The sequence below is a fragment of the Leucoraja erinacea genome, chromosome 30 (genome assembly GCF_028641065.1).
Source record: "Leucoraja erinacea ecotype New England chromosome 30, Leri_hhj_1, whole genome shotgun sequence".
NCBI classification, from domain to species: Eukaryota; Metazoa; Chordata; class Chondrichthyes; order Rajiformes; family Rajidae; genus Leucoraja; species Leucoraja erinaceus.
This window is the reverse complement of record NC_073406.1, coordinates 675,001-690,811: the sequence shown is the minus strand read 5'-3', so window position 1 is coordinate 690,811 and position 15,811 is coordinate 675,001. Positions and strand designations below refer to the sequence as shown.

Genomic DNA, 15,811 nt, shown 5'->3' with positions numbered 1-15,811 from the left:
GGGAGATGATTCTCTCGGTTACCTGTCTGACAGGTGACTCACCGCAGCACCTGGCCTTCCACTTTTGTTTCCACTCCCTGCACGGTGTATGAGCAGGAGGCAGAGCAGCAGAGCCCGATCATGTCTTGGCTGGGAGCCAGCTTCACTTATCCCAGTCCTAAACCTCATCTCATTTAGTTCTCTTTCCCCAAACGCTGCCCCTTGAGTTCGCCGGGTCTCTGAAGCTAATTGTGGTATCTGTGCAACCAAGTCATACTTTAGTCTAGGGGTACAACACAAACAGGCCCATTGAGTGATCGATGCCAAGCGACAATTTGCATGCACACCAATATACACAAGCCAATCAACCTACAAACCTGCACGTCTTTGGGGTGGGTGGAGCTGCTGCACCGGAGGCCCAGGTTCAATCTTGACTATGGGTGCTGTTTGTGCGGAGTTTGCATGTTCTCCCTGTGACCCTGTGGGTTTTCTCCGGGTCATCTGCATTGGGGTATTTGCTTTGTCCATTTCACCTCCCTGTTTATCCATGTATTTGCTGCTGATTCTTCTGTACATCACACAGAGTGTTGGAGTAACTCAGCGGGTCAGGCAGCATCTGTGGAGAACATGGATAGGTGACGTTTTGGGTCGGGTTGAGTCTGAAGAAGGGCCCCAACCTGAAACATCACCTACCCATGTTCTCCACAGATGCTGCCTGACCCGCTGAGTTACTCCAGCACTCTGTGAAACGTCACCTATCCATGTTCTCCATAGATCCTGCCTGACCCGCTGAGTTACTCCAGCACTCTGTGAAACGTCACCTATCCATGTTCTCCACAGATGCTGCCTGACCCACTGAGTTACTCCAGCACTCTGTGAAACGTCACCTATCCATGTTCTCCACAGATGCTGCCTGACCCACTGAGTTACTCCAGCACTTTGTGAAACGTCACCTATCCATGTTCTCCACAGATGCTGCCTGACCCGCTGAGTTACTCTGGGCTTTTGTTTCTGTCTTTCCTTGAAGAACCTGATGGTTTTTTAGGGAAGTAGCTGTTTGTGGGACTTCAGGCTCCTCCACCTCTGGTGTTTGCGAATCCTGGGCTGGCAGCTTCTCCGCCTCCTGTGGTGGTCCCATCATCCCTTTACGTACGGTGTCAGATCCTCCACTGCGCTTTTTAGAGAAGGATTAATTTACAAAAGAAAACTTTCCTGATGACAAAGTTACTGTGATAAATAGTTGCTAATGAACCTGCACAACATTTGCATCACTCCCAATCCAATGATTTGTACGGGTAGATAGGTAGGTGGTTATAGAAACATCGCATGTGCAGGAGTGGGCTGTGGAGGCCAAGTCAATGGATATTTTTAAGGCAGAGATTGGTCGGTTCTTGATTAGTACAGGTGTCCAGGGTGATGATGAGAATGTGGTTAAGAGGGAAAGATAGATCAGCCACGATAGAATGGCAGTGTAGACTTGATGGGCAAATGGCCTCATTCTGCCCCTATCACATGAACTAATGAATTGAAATGTGTGTGAATGTTGTGCTATTTAGCTAGTGGTGTGCCTGGCATTTACTGTTCTATTTTGGTTCAGCCACCACGCTGATGCTGCCAATAAAGGTATTTCTTTCATTTGTTCCTCGTTAAAGCAAGGTGAAGTTGTCAGTCAATGGATATGGTTGGTCAGGTTTGGTTAGTTCCTGGAACTCTGTGGCCGAGTGTAAAACAGGTGTGGATTTGTGACGGAGATGGAGGGCTCAGTATCACATTCCTGCCTCTCCCACCAATCCCAAATCAGTTTTGTTTAGTGTGATGTGTACCAAGGTACAGGGAAAAGCTTTTGTTGCGTGCTAACCAGTCAGTGGAAAGACAATACATGATTACAATCGAGCTGTTCAAGGTGTCGTAGAGTGACAGTGCGAAAACGGCCCTTCCGCCCAACTTGCCCACACCGGCCAACATGTCCCAGCTACACTAGTCCCACACCAGCCAACATGCCCCGTCTACACTAGTCCCACCCCGACCAACATGCCCCATCTACACTAGTCCCACCCCGGCCAACATGCCCGGTCTACACTAGTCCCACCCCGACCAACATGCCCCATCTACACTAGTCCCACACCAGCCAATATGTCCCAGCTACACTAGTCCCACCCCGACCAACATGCCCCATCTACACTAGTCCCACCCCGGCTAACATGCCCCATCTACACTACTCCCACCCCGGCTAACATGCCCCATCTACACTAGTCCCACACCGGCCAACATGCCCCATCTACACTAGTCCCACACCGGCCAACATGCCCCATCTACACTAGTCCCACCCCGGCCAACATGCCCCATCTACACTAGTCCCACCCCGACCAACATGTCCCATCTACACTAGTCCCACCCCGACCAACATGCCCCATCTACACTAGTCCCACCCCGACCAACATGTCCCATCTACACTAGTCCCACCCCGGCCAACATGCCCCATCTACACTAGTCCCACCCGACCAACATGCCCCATCTACACTAGTCCCCCCCCGGCCAACATGCCCCATCTACACTAGTCCCACCCCGACCAACATGCCCCATCTACACTAGTCCCACCCCGGCTACACTAGTCCCACCCCGGCCAACATGCCCCATCTGCACCAGGCCCACCCCGACCAACATGCCCCATCTACACTAGTCCCACCCCGACCAACATGCCCCATCTACACTAGTCCCACCCCGACCAACATGCCCCGTCTACACTAGTCCCACACCAGCCAACATGTCCCAGCTACACTAGTCCCACCCGACCAACATGCCCCAGCTACACTAGTCCCACCCGACCAACATGTCCCAGCTACACTAGTCCCACACCAACCAACATGTCCCAGCTACACTAGTCCCACACTGGCCAACCCGCCCCAGCTACACTAGCCCCACACCGGCCAATATGTCCCCGTTACACTAGCCCCCCCCTGCGTTTGGCCCATATCCCTACAAACCTGTCCTATCCATGTCTAATTGGTGCTTAAACATTGGGATAGTCCCAGCCTCCACTATCCCCTCTGGAAGCTCGTTCCATACACCCACCACCCTTTGTGTGAAAACGTTGCCCCTCAGATTCCTATAAAAAACTGTCCCCTTCACCTTGAACCCATGCCCTCTGACCTGGTGTACAGGACAAAGGGAATGACATGATTCATGTTTAGTGGAAGCCAGTAAAGTCCAATCGAAGATAGTCTGAGGCTGTCCAATGAGAGATGATAGTTCAGGACTGCTCTCTAGTTGTGGAATAATTGGTAAGGTTCTAGTTCACAAGTTATAGGAGTAGAATTAGGCCATTCGGCCCATCGAGTCTACTCCACCATTCAATCATGGCTGATCTCTGCCTCCTAATCCCATTTTCCTGCCGTCTCCCCATAACCCTTGACACCCGTTCTAATCAAGAATGTGTCTATCTCTGCCTTAGATATATCCACTGACTTGGCCTCCACAGCCGTCTGTGGCAATGAGTTCCACAGATTCACCACCCTCTGACTAAAGAAGCTCCTCCTCACCTCCTTTCTAAAAGAGCGCCCTTTAATTCTGAGACTGTGACCTCTGATCCTAGACTCTCCCACCAGTGGAAACATCCTCTCCACATCCACTCTATCCAGGCCTATCATTATTCTGTACGTTTCAATGAGGTACCCGCTCATCCTTCTAAACTCCAGCAAGTACAGGCCCAGTGCCGTCAAACGCTCATCATACGTGGCTCATTATATATTTTTCACTCTACCTTGATACACGTGACAATGAACTGAACTGATGACGCACCAGCAGTGAATGTGGTTTCTATGACAGGTGACCTATTACAAATATGTTTGCTCTCATCTGTAAACGTGTCTTTGTTAGTGTTCCTGGTCCCCGCCTCGACTCTCATCACTGGTCTTCACTCCCATAGCCATACTTACTGCAGTTCTTCTGCTTTGCCACCATCGTATGCAATGCTGCCTCGATACCCAGGGCTTTTCTATTCCATGTACCAAGAGCTCCCTCCTGTTCCGTGGCCAAAACTCATTTGTTGTTTCTGATACCTGGTATGTCTCCCTTCAACTATTTCATCACCCGTATGAAGGCAGAATGTTGGCTGGGTGAACCTTGCCCTTGGCTCTAGGCTCCAGATATTCCTTCCACTGCCTTCCTGTACTTCATCAAAGACCAGACAAATATATATGGAGCGTTTGTATCATGAACTGGACTGAATTTGCATCATGTGTCAGCATGTGAGCTGGAAGAGGAATAAACGTAATAAACAGCAAACTAAATGTAAATGGCTTCATTGAAGATTATTCTCTCTCATTGAATGAATGGCCTGAACTTTCATCTGTTCTGGGAGTATCGTTAAGAGGCAAATGGTTGTACATTTGTGTAATGCGTGTAAAATAAATGCATGGCTTGTGTGGAGATTTGGGTCATGAAAGGAAAGCAGTAGACCATTACTATCTCAGTGTATCATTGACATCACCAGAGGGTGGTGAATCTGTGGGATTCGTTGCCTTTTGCTTCTCTTCTTCTGCCATGATTATTCTCCAGAACCTTTCAGAAAAGGGCGGCGCAGCGGGTAGAGCTGCTGACGCACCGCGCCGGAGACCCGGGTTCGATCCTGACTAACGGTGCTGTCTGTACGGAGTTTGCACGTTCTCCCTTAGGTTTTCTCTGGATTCCTCCCACACTCCAAAGACGTGCAGGTTTGTAGGTTCTGCTGTAAACTGTCTAGGTTAGAACAAATGTATGGGGGTCACTAGTCAGCAGGGACTTGATGGGCCAAATGGCCTGTTTCCACGCTGTGTCTGAACTAAACTACAAGGATCTCCTCTGTTGTCTCTCTGTGAATGGGTATCATCCATCTGTGGGTGGGGGTTGAAGCTGGGTCTATTTAAACCTGCTCCTGCCTTGTCAGTCAATACTTGATCACTATCAATGTCAAAGGCCTTTGTTGCTAGAATCTGAGCAGCAGCATGCCGGAATATTCTGCAGGTCAATGTTGCAACTGTTGGGAAAATCCCTGTTAGCAGGAAACGCTCAAGTCATTTGTTAATGTCAAATATAGACACAAAACGCTGGAGTAACTCAGCGGGTCAGGTTGCATCTCTGGGGGGAAAGAATGGGTGACGTTCTTCAGAAGCATAAGGTCGGCACCTTGGTCAACTGGGCTGCCGTGATGATCCACTCTCACAGGGTGAAGTCGTGGCAGGAACGTCTCGTGGCTGCTTATCTTTAGATTCCTTGAGAAGAACTTTTTTCACACAGAGTGGTGAATCTCTGGAACTCTCTGCCGCAGAGGGTAGTTGAGGCCAGTTCATTGGCTATATTTAAGAGGGAGTTAGATGTGGCCCTTGTGGCTAAAGGGGATCAGAGGGTATGGAGAGAAGGTAGGTACGGGATACTGAGTTAGATGATCAGCCATGATCACATTGAATGGCGGTGCAGGCTCGAAGGGCCGAATGGCCTCTACTCCTGCACCTAATTTCTATGTTTCTATAACTCTAGAAATACAGCGTGGAAACAGGCCCTTCGGCCCACTGAGTCTGTGCTGTACCGGCGATCACCCATCCATACTAGTTCTATCCTACACACAATGGATCATTTACCGAAGCCAATTAACCTACAAACCTGCATGGCCTTGAGTTGTGGGCCGGTACAAGACCCAGACCAGATGCCGGTGTTCAGCCCCAGGCCCACATCACCGGTCCAGTTTGTAGTTCCACCAGGTGTGTGAGGAGTTCAGCCTGTGATGGACATTCTCCCGTTGGGTATGTGTGGTGTTGGCTGCCTGCATTGGAGCTGGCCACACCACTGTTGTTGCCAACCTGTATCTACATGTGGCATCAATCGGCAGCAAGAGAGACTCACACTTTTCCAGAACCACTGGATCCGCTGAGACCTGCTGCAACACAGAATACCTGGCCAGCCTTGAATTAGTAGTCGTTGTAGCTCTTGGCTCCAAACTCAAGCAGCTGCTAAAGCCAGAAATAACCAAGTGTTGCAGGTTCAATTCTATTTGAATAAGTTGTGGGGCAAGTGAGCTGACAATGGCAGAAGATTCACCTCAGACCATCTTCCCCTTTCACTCTTGTAGGAAGGAACTGCTGAAGGTTCGATATCTCTCTACATCACCATCTATATCTCTCGTTTCCCTTTCCCAGACTCTCGGTCTGAAGAAGGGCCTCGACCCAAAACCTCATCTTTTCTCCAGAGATGCTGCCTTGTCTGCTGAGTTACTCCAGTTACTCCGTGTGGCCCTGTTGGTTGGGGCACCTGTGGGTCTAATGGTGTGGAGTGTTGGCCCAGAGAGGCAGCTATGTACTGAGCCCAGTAACACCTGCTGGAGCCTTAGCTTCTCACCTTGTTCATCATCCTTGCTGCCAGACCGTTGCCTCATAAACATGCTCTGATTGGCAACTTTGCCTTCTCTGGCTTTCACTTCAGACTCCAGTTGGATTCTCTCAGTTCGGAGCTAAATCATCGTTGTTAGTTTAGAGATACAGAACCCTCGGTCCACCGAGTCCCCACCGACCAGCGATCCCCGCACACTAACACTATCCTAGGGACAATTTACATTTATACCAAAGCCAATTAGCCTACAAACCCGCACGTCTTTGGAGTTTGGGAGGAAACCGGAGCGCCCGGAGAAAACCCACGCAGGCCGCAGATGGAACGTGCAAACTCCGTACAGACAGGGCTTGTCATGTGCCCAGAGACCACTTGAAGTAGAAGAAATATTAATCAAGAATTTGGCGGGCTTTCCAAGCTGGTGTTTGTTGTTTTACTGGATGTGGGAATGAGTCGGAGTTTGCACGCAAAAAAAGATGTTAATATTGGCCGTGGAAATGTACAGGTGTGAACTAGCAGGGGGTTAATGAGTCAAGATGCAAATGGGATGTGTTAGTCACACTGAGTACCAGATATATCAGCTCAGTCTTCTGGTGCTGGGGAGGTGGATTCCTGAACCTCACTCTCAACGAGGTACCGTGAACAGCTTTTGTTGCGTGCTAACCAGTCAGCGGAAAGACAATATATATGATTACAATCGAGCCGTTTACAGTGTGCAGATACATGATAAGGGAATAACGTTTGGTGCAAGGTAAAGTCCGATCAAAGATAGTCCAATACTAGTTCGGGACCGCTGTGTGATTGTGGCACGATGTGAAGGCAGTGATGTTGGTCTTGAGGAGTCAATGCAAGGACTGGAGTTGGAGAGAGACGGCTTTAGCCATCTCTGCCAATTGTGGACCTGCTGTGGTCTTTGACCTGCGGGCATCATCTCAAACAGGAAGGAACTGCAGATGCTGCTTTACAATGAAGATGGACACAGAGTGCTGGAGTAACTCAGTGGGTCAGGCAGCATCTGTGGTGAACATGGATAGGTGACGTTTCACAGAGTGCTGGAGTAACTCAGCGGGTGCAGGCAGCATCTATGGAGCTAAGGAAATAGGCAACGTTTTGGGCCGAAACCCATAAGGGTTTCGGCCCAAAACGTTGCCTATTTCCAGAAGGATTTAGGCCCGAAACGTTGCCTATTTCCTTAGCTCCATAGATGCTGCTGCACCATAACTGAGTGGGTCAGGCAGCATCTATGGAGAACATGGATAGGCGACGTTTCACACAGTGCTGGAGTAACTCAGCGGGTCAGGCAGCATCTCTGTAGGAAAATGATGGGTGACGTTTCAGGTCGGGAACTGGTCTTTAGGAGGGTCACGATCCAAAACATCAGCTATACTTTTCTACCAGAGAAGCTGCCTGAGCCACTGAGTTACTCCAGCACTCTGTCTGTCTCTGTCTCTGGTGTAAACCAGCATCTGCTGTTCCTTGTATCTACACGCTACTTTCCCCTCCTATTCTTCGTGCTTGTGTAAGTGAACTTTGCGTTGACCCCTGCAGCCAGCCAGGGAGTGAGAAGCTTTGTTTCGGTCAAGGAGATGGAGAGGGAGGCTGGTGAGATGTACTTGGACCTTGGAAGGAAGGAAGGAAGGATGAAACGTGGCTGTTCCACACAGATCAGCGGTGGAGACTCCAAACTCAATTAGCCGGTTTAATTGTTCCCAGCTGCCGGCCAGTTGGCGTGTCTACTTGGCTGGATGTACCGGTGATGCAGAGTCTTGTGGGAGGTCAGGACCATTAGACATGGCAGCTGGAGGCATCAAACTGGTGAACAAGCTGCCTCTCAGTGTTTGTCTTGGCTGAAGGCAGCCTGAGGTGAAGCATCTTCACAAAACACTGGCCGCATCGGGCGTGGACACGGGCGTGACTCAGTGGGACGGGCAGCACCTGTGGAGAGGTGGAAGGTGGAGGAAGGAACTGCAGATGCTGGTTTACAACAGAGGTAGATACAAAATGCTGGAGTAACTCAGCGTGACATTTCTAGCTGTGGCACAATCGGATGCAGCCATGGGCCTTCTATGGTTAGGAAGGATGTGAGTGCACAGGAGATGATGTTGAGATTCACCAGGATTCACAAGGATCGGAGGATAGATTGGACAGGCCCTGGAACAAAGGGAGCTGAAGGATTTCCTGACAGAAATAATGTATTGTTGTGTCCAGGCGTAGGTTGGGTAGATAGCCAGAGTCTTTTAATCATTTACTTCAGAGATACAGCATGGGAACAGGTCTTTTTGGGATGTGGGAGGAAACTGGAGCAGCTGGAGAAAATCCACGCAGGTCACGGAGAGAACGTGCAAACTCCAAACAGACAGCACCTTGGGTCGGGATCAAACCCACTGTGAGGCAGCAGCTCTACCCGCTGCACCACTGGGGTATCAAAAACAAGGGCACAGGGTTGTGAATCTGTGGAATTCTCTGCCACAGGAGGCAGTGGAGGCCAATTCACTGGATGTTCAAGAGAGAGTTAGATTTAACTCTTGGGGCGAATGGAATCAAGGGATATGGGGAGAAAGCAGGAACGGGGTACTGATTTTGGATGATCAGCCATGATCATATTGAATGGTGGTGCTGGCTCGAAGGGCCGAATGGCCTCTATTCCTGCACCAATTCTCTATGTTTCATCTCTCCCACTCGCTGGATTTTGGATGCTATCCTCTTCTACAATGGTGCTGTGACTATTGTTCTCTAGATGACACGGTGCTGGAGTAACTCAGTGGGTCAGGCAGCATCTGTGGAGAACATGGATAGGTGACGTTTCACAGAGTGCTGGAGTAACTCAGCGGGTGCAGCAGCATTTATGGGGCTAAGGAAATAGGCAACGTTGCCTATTTCCAGAAGGATTTCGGCCCGAACGGGGTATTGATTTTGGATGATCAGCCATGATCATATTGAATGACAGGGCTGGCTCGAGGGGCCGAATGGCCTCTACTCCTGCTCCTATTTTCTATGTTTAAGGTGTATTTGAGAGAAAGACTTGGATAGAGAATGACTGACAGCCAGATCTGTGGTGGGATCACATGGTCCCAGTACATTTAAAAGGCACTAGAGTGGACAGGGATTAGAGTGGACAGGAAGACACAGAAGATGCAGACCAGATGGCATTAGTGTAGGTGGGCATAGAGTTGAAGGGCCCTTCTCCACGCTGCATGCCCCGATGGGATGATTTACACAAATCTATCCCAGCATGATACAATTCACTGGAGGATTCTTGGATGAAAGATTTTTTAAATCCCAAAATAAAGTGGGCAGAATTCCAACCTTCCCTCAGTGGGAACGTGCGGAGAGTGAGTAAATGAGGGGCCTGCCTTGTGGGAGGCAGCTCGTGTGCAGGTGTGTGCCTCTGGAATAACTCTCTCATTGTTCCTGCATGGAGGGGTCGGCTTGGAGCAACTAGCAAGGAGCAGTCAGCTGTGACCACAGTTACAATGCTGGGCTTGTTGCTAATGCCAAGAACTAGTCGGTAGCTTTATTTTGCTAGCTGCTTCTCTCCTGCTCATTTATTATGCTCTCATCTGTGCTCTCTCTCTCTCTCTCTCTATCACTCGTTCTTTTTCACTTTTTCTTTTTCTCTTTCTCTCTCTCTCTCTTCCTCTCTTTCACTCTCTCCTTTTTCACTTTCTCTCTTTCCCTCTCTTCACTCGCTCTCTTGCTTTTTATTTTTGTTTGGGCAACCCTTCCCTCCTTCCCTCCCTCTCTCTCTCTCTCACACGAACGCACACACGCACACACATACACACGCACACACGCACACACACACACACACACACACACACACACGCACACACACACACGCGCGCACACGCACATGTACACACGCACACGTACACACGCACATGCACATGCACATGTACGCACGCGAACACACACGCACGTGTACACACGCGAACACACACACACACACACACACACACACACACGCACACACACACGCACACACACGCACACGCACACACACACACACACACACACACACACACACACACACACACACACACACACACGCACACACACACACACACACACACACACACACACACGTACACACATACGCGCACACACACGCACACACACACACACACACACACACACACACACACACACACACACACACACACACACACACACACACACACACACACACACGCACACACGCGCACACACAACACAAAGTATAACGTTGACCTTCAAAAGTACTTTGTTGACTTTGGATCCTGCACCCAAGGTGCCACAGAATGAGCTGCAGAGTTGCTCTAGCAGGAGAGGAGGCCATTCGGCCCAGCCTTCTCCTACTGGAACTATTCCCACTCTAATTTCCTCCATCCATCTGCACAGGCCTCCTTGGGTACCTGTTCAATTCCCCCTAAGAGCAACATTTGAATCTAATTCTATCAGGCAGAACATTTAGGATCATAAATTATTTTCTTCTCGGCTGTCTTTTTAAAATTTGCTTCTTTTTCCATTCCTAACCAAGTGAACTGGAAGAAAGTTATATGGTTATATGGTTAAAGTGTAAATTCTGTTTAAACCAATGTTCAATGAGAATTGCCTTTATTAGTTTAGTTTGGAGATATGGCGCGGGAACGGGGCCTTTGTAATTGTAGCGAGCCACTTAACCTACAAACCTGCACGTCTTTGGAGTGTGGGAGGAAACCGGAGCGCCCGGAGAAAACCCACGTGGTCACGGGGAGAACGTGCAAACTCTGTACAGACAGCGCCCGTAGTCAGGATCGAACCCGGGTCTCTGGCGCTGTGAGGCAGCAACTCTACCCGTGTTCTCTGTGACGTGGAAAACAAATGATATCATGTTGCGTAGAATGAATTTTAGGATCATTCAGTTTTTAGGATGGAGCGGCTGTCTGTGGGTGTTAAAATTGAGCCTTCTTTTTCATAACTAGTATAACGTGCATTGAACTGGAAGACAATTAATCCCATATGGTTAAAGTGTAAATTCTGTTTAAACCAGTGTTCAATGAGAATTGCCTTTTTTAGTTTAGTTTGGAGATATGCCGTGGGAACGGGGCCTTTGTAATTGTAGCGAGCCACTTAACCTACAAACCTGGACGTCTTTGGGATGTGGGAGGAAACCGGAGCACCCGGAGAAAACCCACGCAGGTCACGGGGAGAACGTGCAAACTCCGTACAGACAGCGCCCGTAGTCAGGATCGAACCTGGGTCTCTGGCGCTGTGAGGCAGCAACTCTACCCGTTTACTCTGTGACGTGGAAAACAAATGGTATCATGTTGAGTAGAATCAATTCCTCAGCATTCAGTGTTTAGGATGGAGCTGGTATTGTGGGTGGGGGGGAGAATGGAGCCTCGACACTTCAGTAATTAGTATTAACGTGCATCGTGCATCCACTGACACTCAGAACCACCCTGTTTACCCCACCCCCCTCCCCCCCCCCCCACATCCGCCCCCCCACACATCCGCCCCGCCAACCTAATCCCCCCGTGATCGACTGACTGACCTCTACATGTCTGGCCTGTTTGTGTTACAGAGAGAGTTGAAGGAACAGTATGAAGCTTTGCAGGACAGCGAGCTCGGCCATAGTCAAGCCCTGAAGCTTCTGGAGCGCCAACTCTCCGAGACCCAGGTAAGCACCGACACATGAATGAGCTTTCTCCCATGAACTGGAGTTTCAAACTTCCTGCCCTCAATGCCCACACCACCATTCCTAAATACAATGAAGGGTCCCGACCCAAAACCACATTTGTCCATTCCTTCCACAGATGCTGCCTGACCCACTGAGTTCCTCCAGCACTTTGCGTTTTGATGTCATTGTCGGGATGATAGTTGAAATTCCACAATGGATCTTGGACATTACGGGGCTTTAGCACCTAGCATGATCAAAGGGCGTGCGTGCCTGCCTGCCTGCGTGTGTGCCTGCCTGCCTGCCTGCCTGCCTGCCTGCCTGCCTAGTGGGTAAAGAGAGACACAGGCTCCTTGTATAGTATAACCTTCCCCTCCCGGAGCTCTCCTTCCAGGAGTCTCGTTCGCTGATGTTCTCTCTGGGCACAGGAATTGGCCACAAGTCGGGAATTAAACGACCAGCAAGATATTTACGTGTTGAGAAGGTTCTTCGATCAGTTTTGCTCCAGTGTAAAGATACTTATTAGAAACATAGAACAGTATGTGCAGGAGTAGAGGCCATTCAGCCCTTCGAGCCAGCACCTCCATTCAATATGATTATGGCTGATCATCCGCAATCAGTACCCCGTTCCTGCTTTCTCCCCATATCCCTTGATTCCGTTAGCCCTAAGAGCTAAATCTAACTCCCTCTTGAAACCATCCAGTGAATCGGCCTCCACTGCCTTCTGTGGCAGAGAATTCCACAGATCCGCAACTCTCTGGGTGTAATTTGAGCCTGGATGTGAATGATTGTGAGCTCTGTGCTTGTGATGGGGGGTTGTGATTGATTCCCACACCAGGCGTGCAAGATTCTGCGTACAGGCCACAACAAACCTTCCATGCACCTTCTCACCCTGCCACCACATGTAGGGCCAGCTGCCGTCTGGTGATGCAGCACCAGGCCATCTGTTGTGAAAGGTCACCAGCCTGACACATTAGCGCTGGTTAGTTCCCTGCAAAGTCTGTCTGATCTTCTCGTCATTCTCTGTGTTTATCACACATACTCTGTCGATAGGTTTCACTGTACCTTCGTTGATATTGTGTGCGTGCGCGTGCGTGTGTGCGTGCGTGCGTGTGTGTGTGTGCGTGTGTGCGTACGTGTGTGCGTGCTTGTGTGTGTGCGTGTGTGTGCGTGCGTGTGTGTGTGTGCGTGTGCGCGTGTGCGTGCGTGTGTGCGTATGTGAGTGTGTGCGTGTGAGTGTGTGCGTGTGAGTGTGTGCGTGTGTGCGTGTGTGTGTGTGCGTGTGTGTGTGTGCGTGTGTGTGTGTGCGTGTGTGTATGTGCGTGTGCGTGTACACGTGCGTGATGGCCATACTTTGTGGCTTAACCCAGAAAATAAACATTGGTAGAAACAAAGAACTGCAGATGCTGGTTTAAAGATAGACACAGTGCTGGAGTAACTCAGCGGGTCAGGCAGCATCTGTGGAGAGAATGGATGGGTGACGGTTCGGGTCGAGACCCTTCTTCAGTCCGAAGTAATGTTGATCTGAAATGATAAACCAGCAAAATGCTGGTGAAACCAGTAACATTAGTCAGGATTGAACCCGGGTCTCTGCCGCTGCTAGGCAGCAGTTCAGTTGAGTTTATTGTCCCGTGTACCGAGGTACAGTGAAAAGCTTCTGTTGCGTGCTAAGCAGTCAGCGGAAAGACAATACATGATTACAATCGATCCATTTACAGTGTACAGATACATGAAATGAAATGAAATGATTCAATTTATTGTCATTGTCAGTGTACAGTACAGAGACAACGAAATGCATTTTTAGCATCTCCCTTGAAAGGGAGACACAGGGCGTCACGGTGTGCCCGCGCCTGCCGCCGTAATTACATTCCATTACAGGCAAAGGTGGGTGAAGTGTCTTGCCCCAAGGACACAACGACAGTATGCACTCCAAGCGGGATTTGAACCGGCTACCTTCCGGTCGCCAGCCGAACTCTTAGCCCATTGTGCTATCTGACGCCTAAGATAAGGGAATAATGTTTGGTGCAAAGTCTGATCAAGGATGGGTCACCAATGAGGTAGATAGTAGTTCAGGACCGCTCTCTGGTTGTGGTAGGATGGTTCAGTTGCCTGATAACAGCTGGGAAGAAACTGTCCCCGAATCTGGAGGTTTGCGTTTTCACATTTCTGTACCTCTTTGCCCAATGGGAGAGGGGAGAAGAGGGAGTGGCCGGGGTGAGACTGGTCCTTGATGATGCTGCTGGCCTTGCCGAGGCAGCGTGAGGTGTAGATGGAGTCAATGGAGGGGAGGTTGGTTTGTGTGATGGTCTGGGCTGCGTCCACAATCCTGCCCGCTGCGCCACCGTGCCGGCCTAGCTGGTGGATTGTGGGGTTGAGGATGGACCTTGTCACACACGCACTGACCAGGGACAAACACACGTAGGCGCTGCCCAGTCTGCTCGTGTGTACAACCCCGTCTGTCAGAAACTGGAACTCTATGGCCTGGCGAGGAACAGATGTGGCACATGAAACGCCTCAACATCTGCCAACAGCTGTCGTTGGTGGAGGTGTTCCAGAGGTGAGCCATTTGTAAACAAACCAGGCTAGTTCATGTGTAGCTGTGTGTGTCAGTAATGATGCCCCTGCTATAGAACCGCCTCCCCCCCCCCCCCCCCCCCCCCCCCAGTTTGAAGGCCATCATTCCATTCTCGACCCGAAACGTCACCTATTCCTTCTCTCCATAGATGCTGCCTCACCCGCTGAGTTCTCCAGCATTCGATTTTTCCAGCATCTGCAGTTCCTTCCTAAACATTCCATTCCCAGTGATCAGACTGGTCGCTGGAAAGGTTTTTGTTTAATTTTAATTTAAAAAAGGCTTCTACTCTTGGCTTGTTCTGGCTGTGTTTTCCTGGCCTCTGGCAGCTGGTTAAAGGAGAAGTTGCTGCCTCAACAGCGCCAGAAACCCAGATTTGATCCTGACTACGGGTGCTGTCTTTGTGGAGTTTGCACATTCTCCCCGTGACCTGCGTGGGTTTTCTCCGGGTGCTCCGGTTTCCTCCCACACTCCAAAGACGTGCTGGTTGAGAGGTTAAATTGGCTTGGATACAAAATTGTGAATTGTTCCTTGTGTGTGTATTGGTTAGTGCGCGGGGATCGCTGGTGGGCACAGACTCGATGGGCTGAAGGGCCTGTTTCCGCGCTGTATCTCTAAACTAAACTGAATAACTAATTGAGAGTTTTGTGTTTCTGCATCTTGGTCAGTCCTCGGCCAAGAGCCTGCGGGCCACCATCGCCGAGGCCTTTGACTGTCTTCACCGCTTCCTGAAGGAGAAGCAGAAGTCGATGTTGGAGGAACTGGAGATGGACACAGAGCGCACACTGACTGACATCGAACAGAAGATCCAACGCTACAGCCTGCAGCTGCGGGAGGTGCAGGAAGGCATGCAAATCCTGCAGGAGAAACTGGTGGAGACGGACAAGCTGCTCTTCCTGCAGGGTATCAACACCACCCTGGACAGGTAGGCAACTCCTCATCAAGTCAAGTCAAGTCAAGTTTATTTGTCACATACACATACGAGATGTGCAGTGAAATGAAAGTGGCAATGCTCGCGGAACAACAAAACACCAAACAAATTATAAACACAATCATAACACACATATTATTTTACATAATAAATAATGGAAGGAAAAACGTTCAGTAGAGTTAGTCCCTGGTGAGAAAGGCGTTTACAGTCCGAATTGCCTCTGGGAAGAAACTCCTTCTCAACCTCTCCGTTCTCACCGCATGGCAACGGAGGCGTTTGCCTGACCGTAGCAGCTGGAACAGTCCGTTGCAGGGGTGGAAGGGGTCTCCCATGA

The 15,811-nt window shown here is 49.9% G+C and overlaps 1 protein-coding gene across 1 annotated transcript in view; it reads left to right on the top strand.

Moving 5' to 3' along the window:
• Positions 1-15,811, top strand: part of trim62.1 (tripartite motif containing 62, tandem duplicate 1) — a 33,979-nt gene that overhangs the window by 11,269 nt on the left and 6,899 nt on the right. The window contains exons 2-3 of the mRNA XM_055659057.1: positions 11,882-11,977; positions 15,215-15,471. Coding sequence (XP_055515032.1) covers positions 11,882-11,977; positions 15,215-15,471 — 353 coding nt within the window. The remainder of the gene's footprint in view (positions 1-11,881; positions 11,978-15,214; positions 15,472-15,811) is intronic.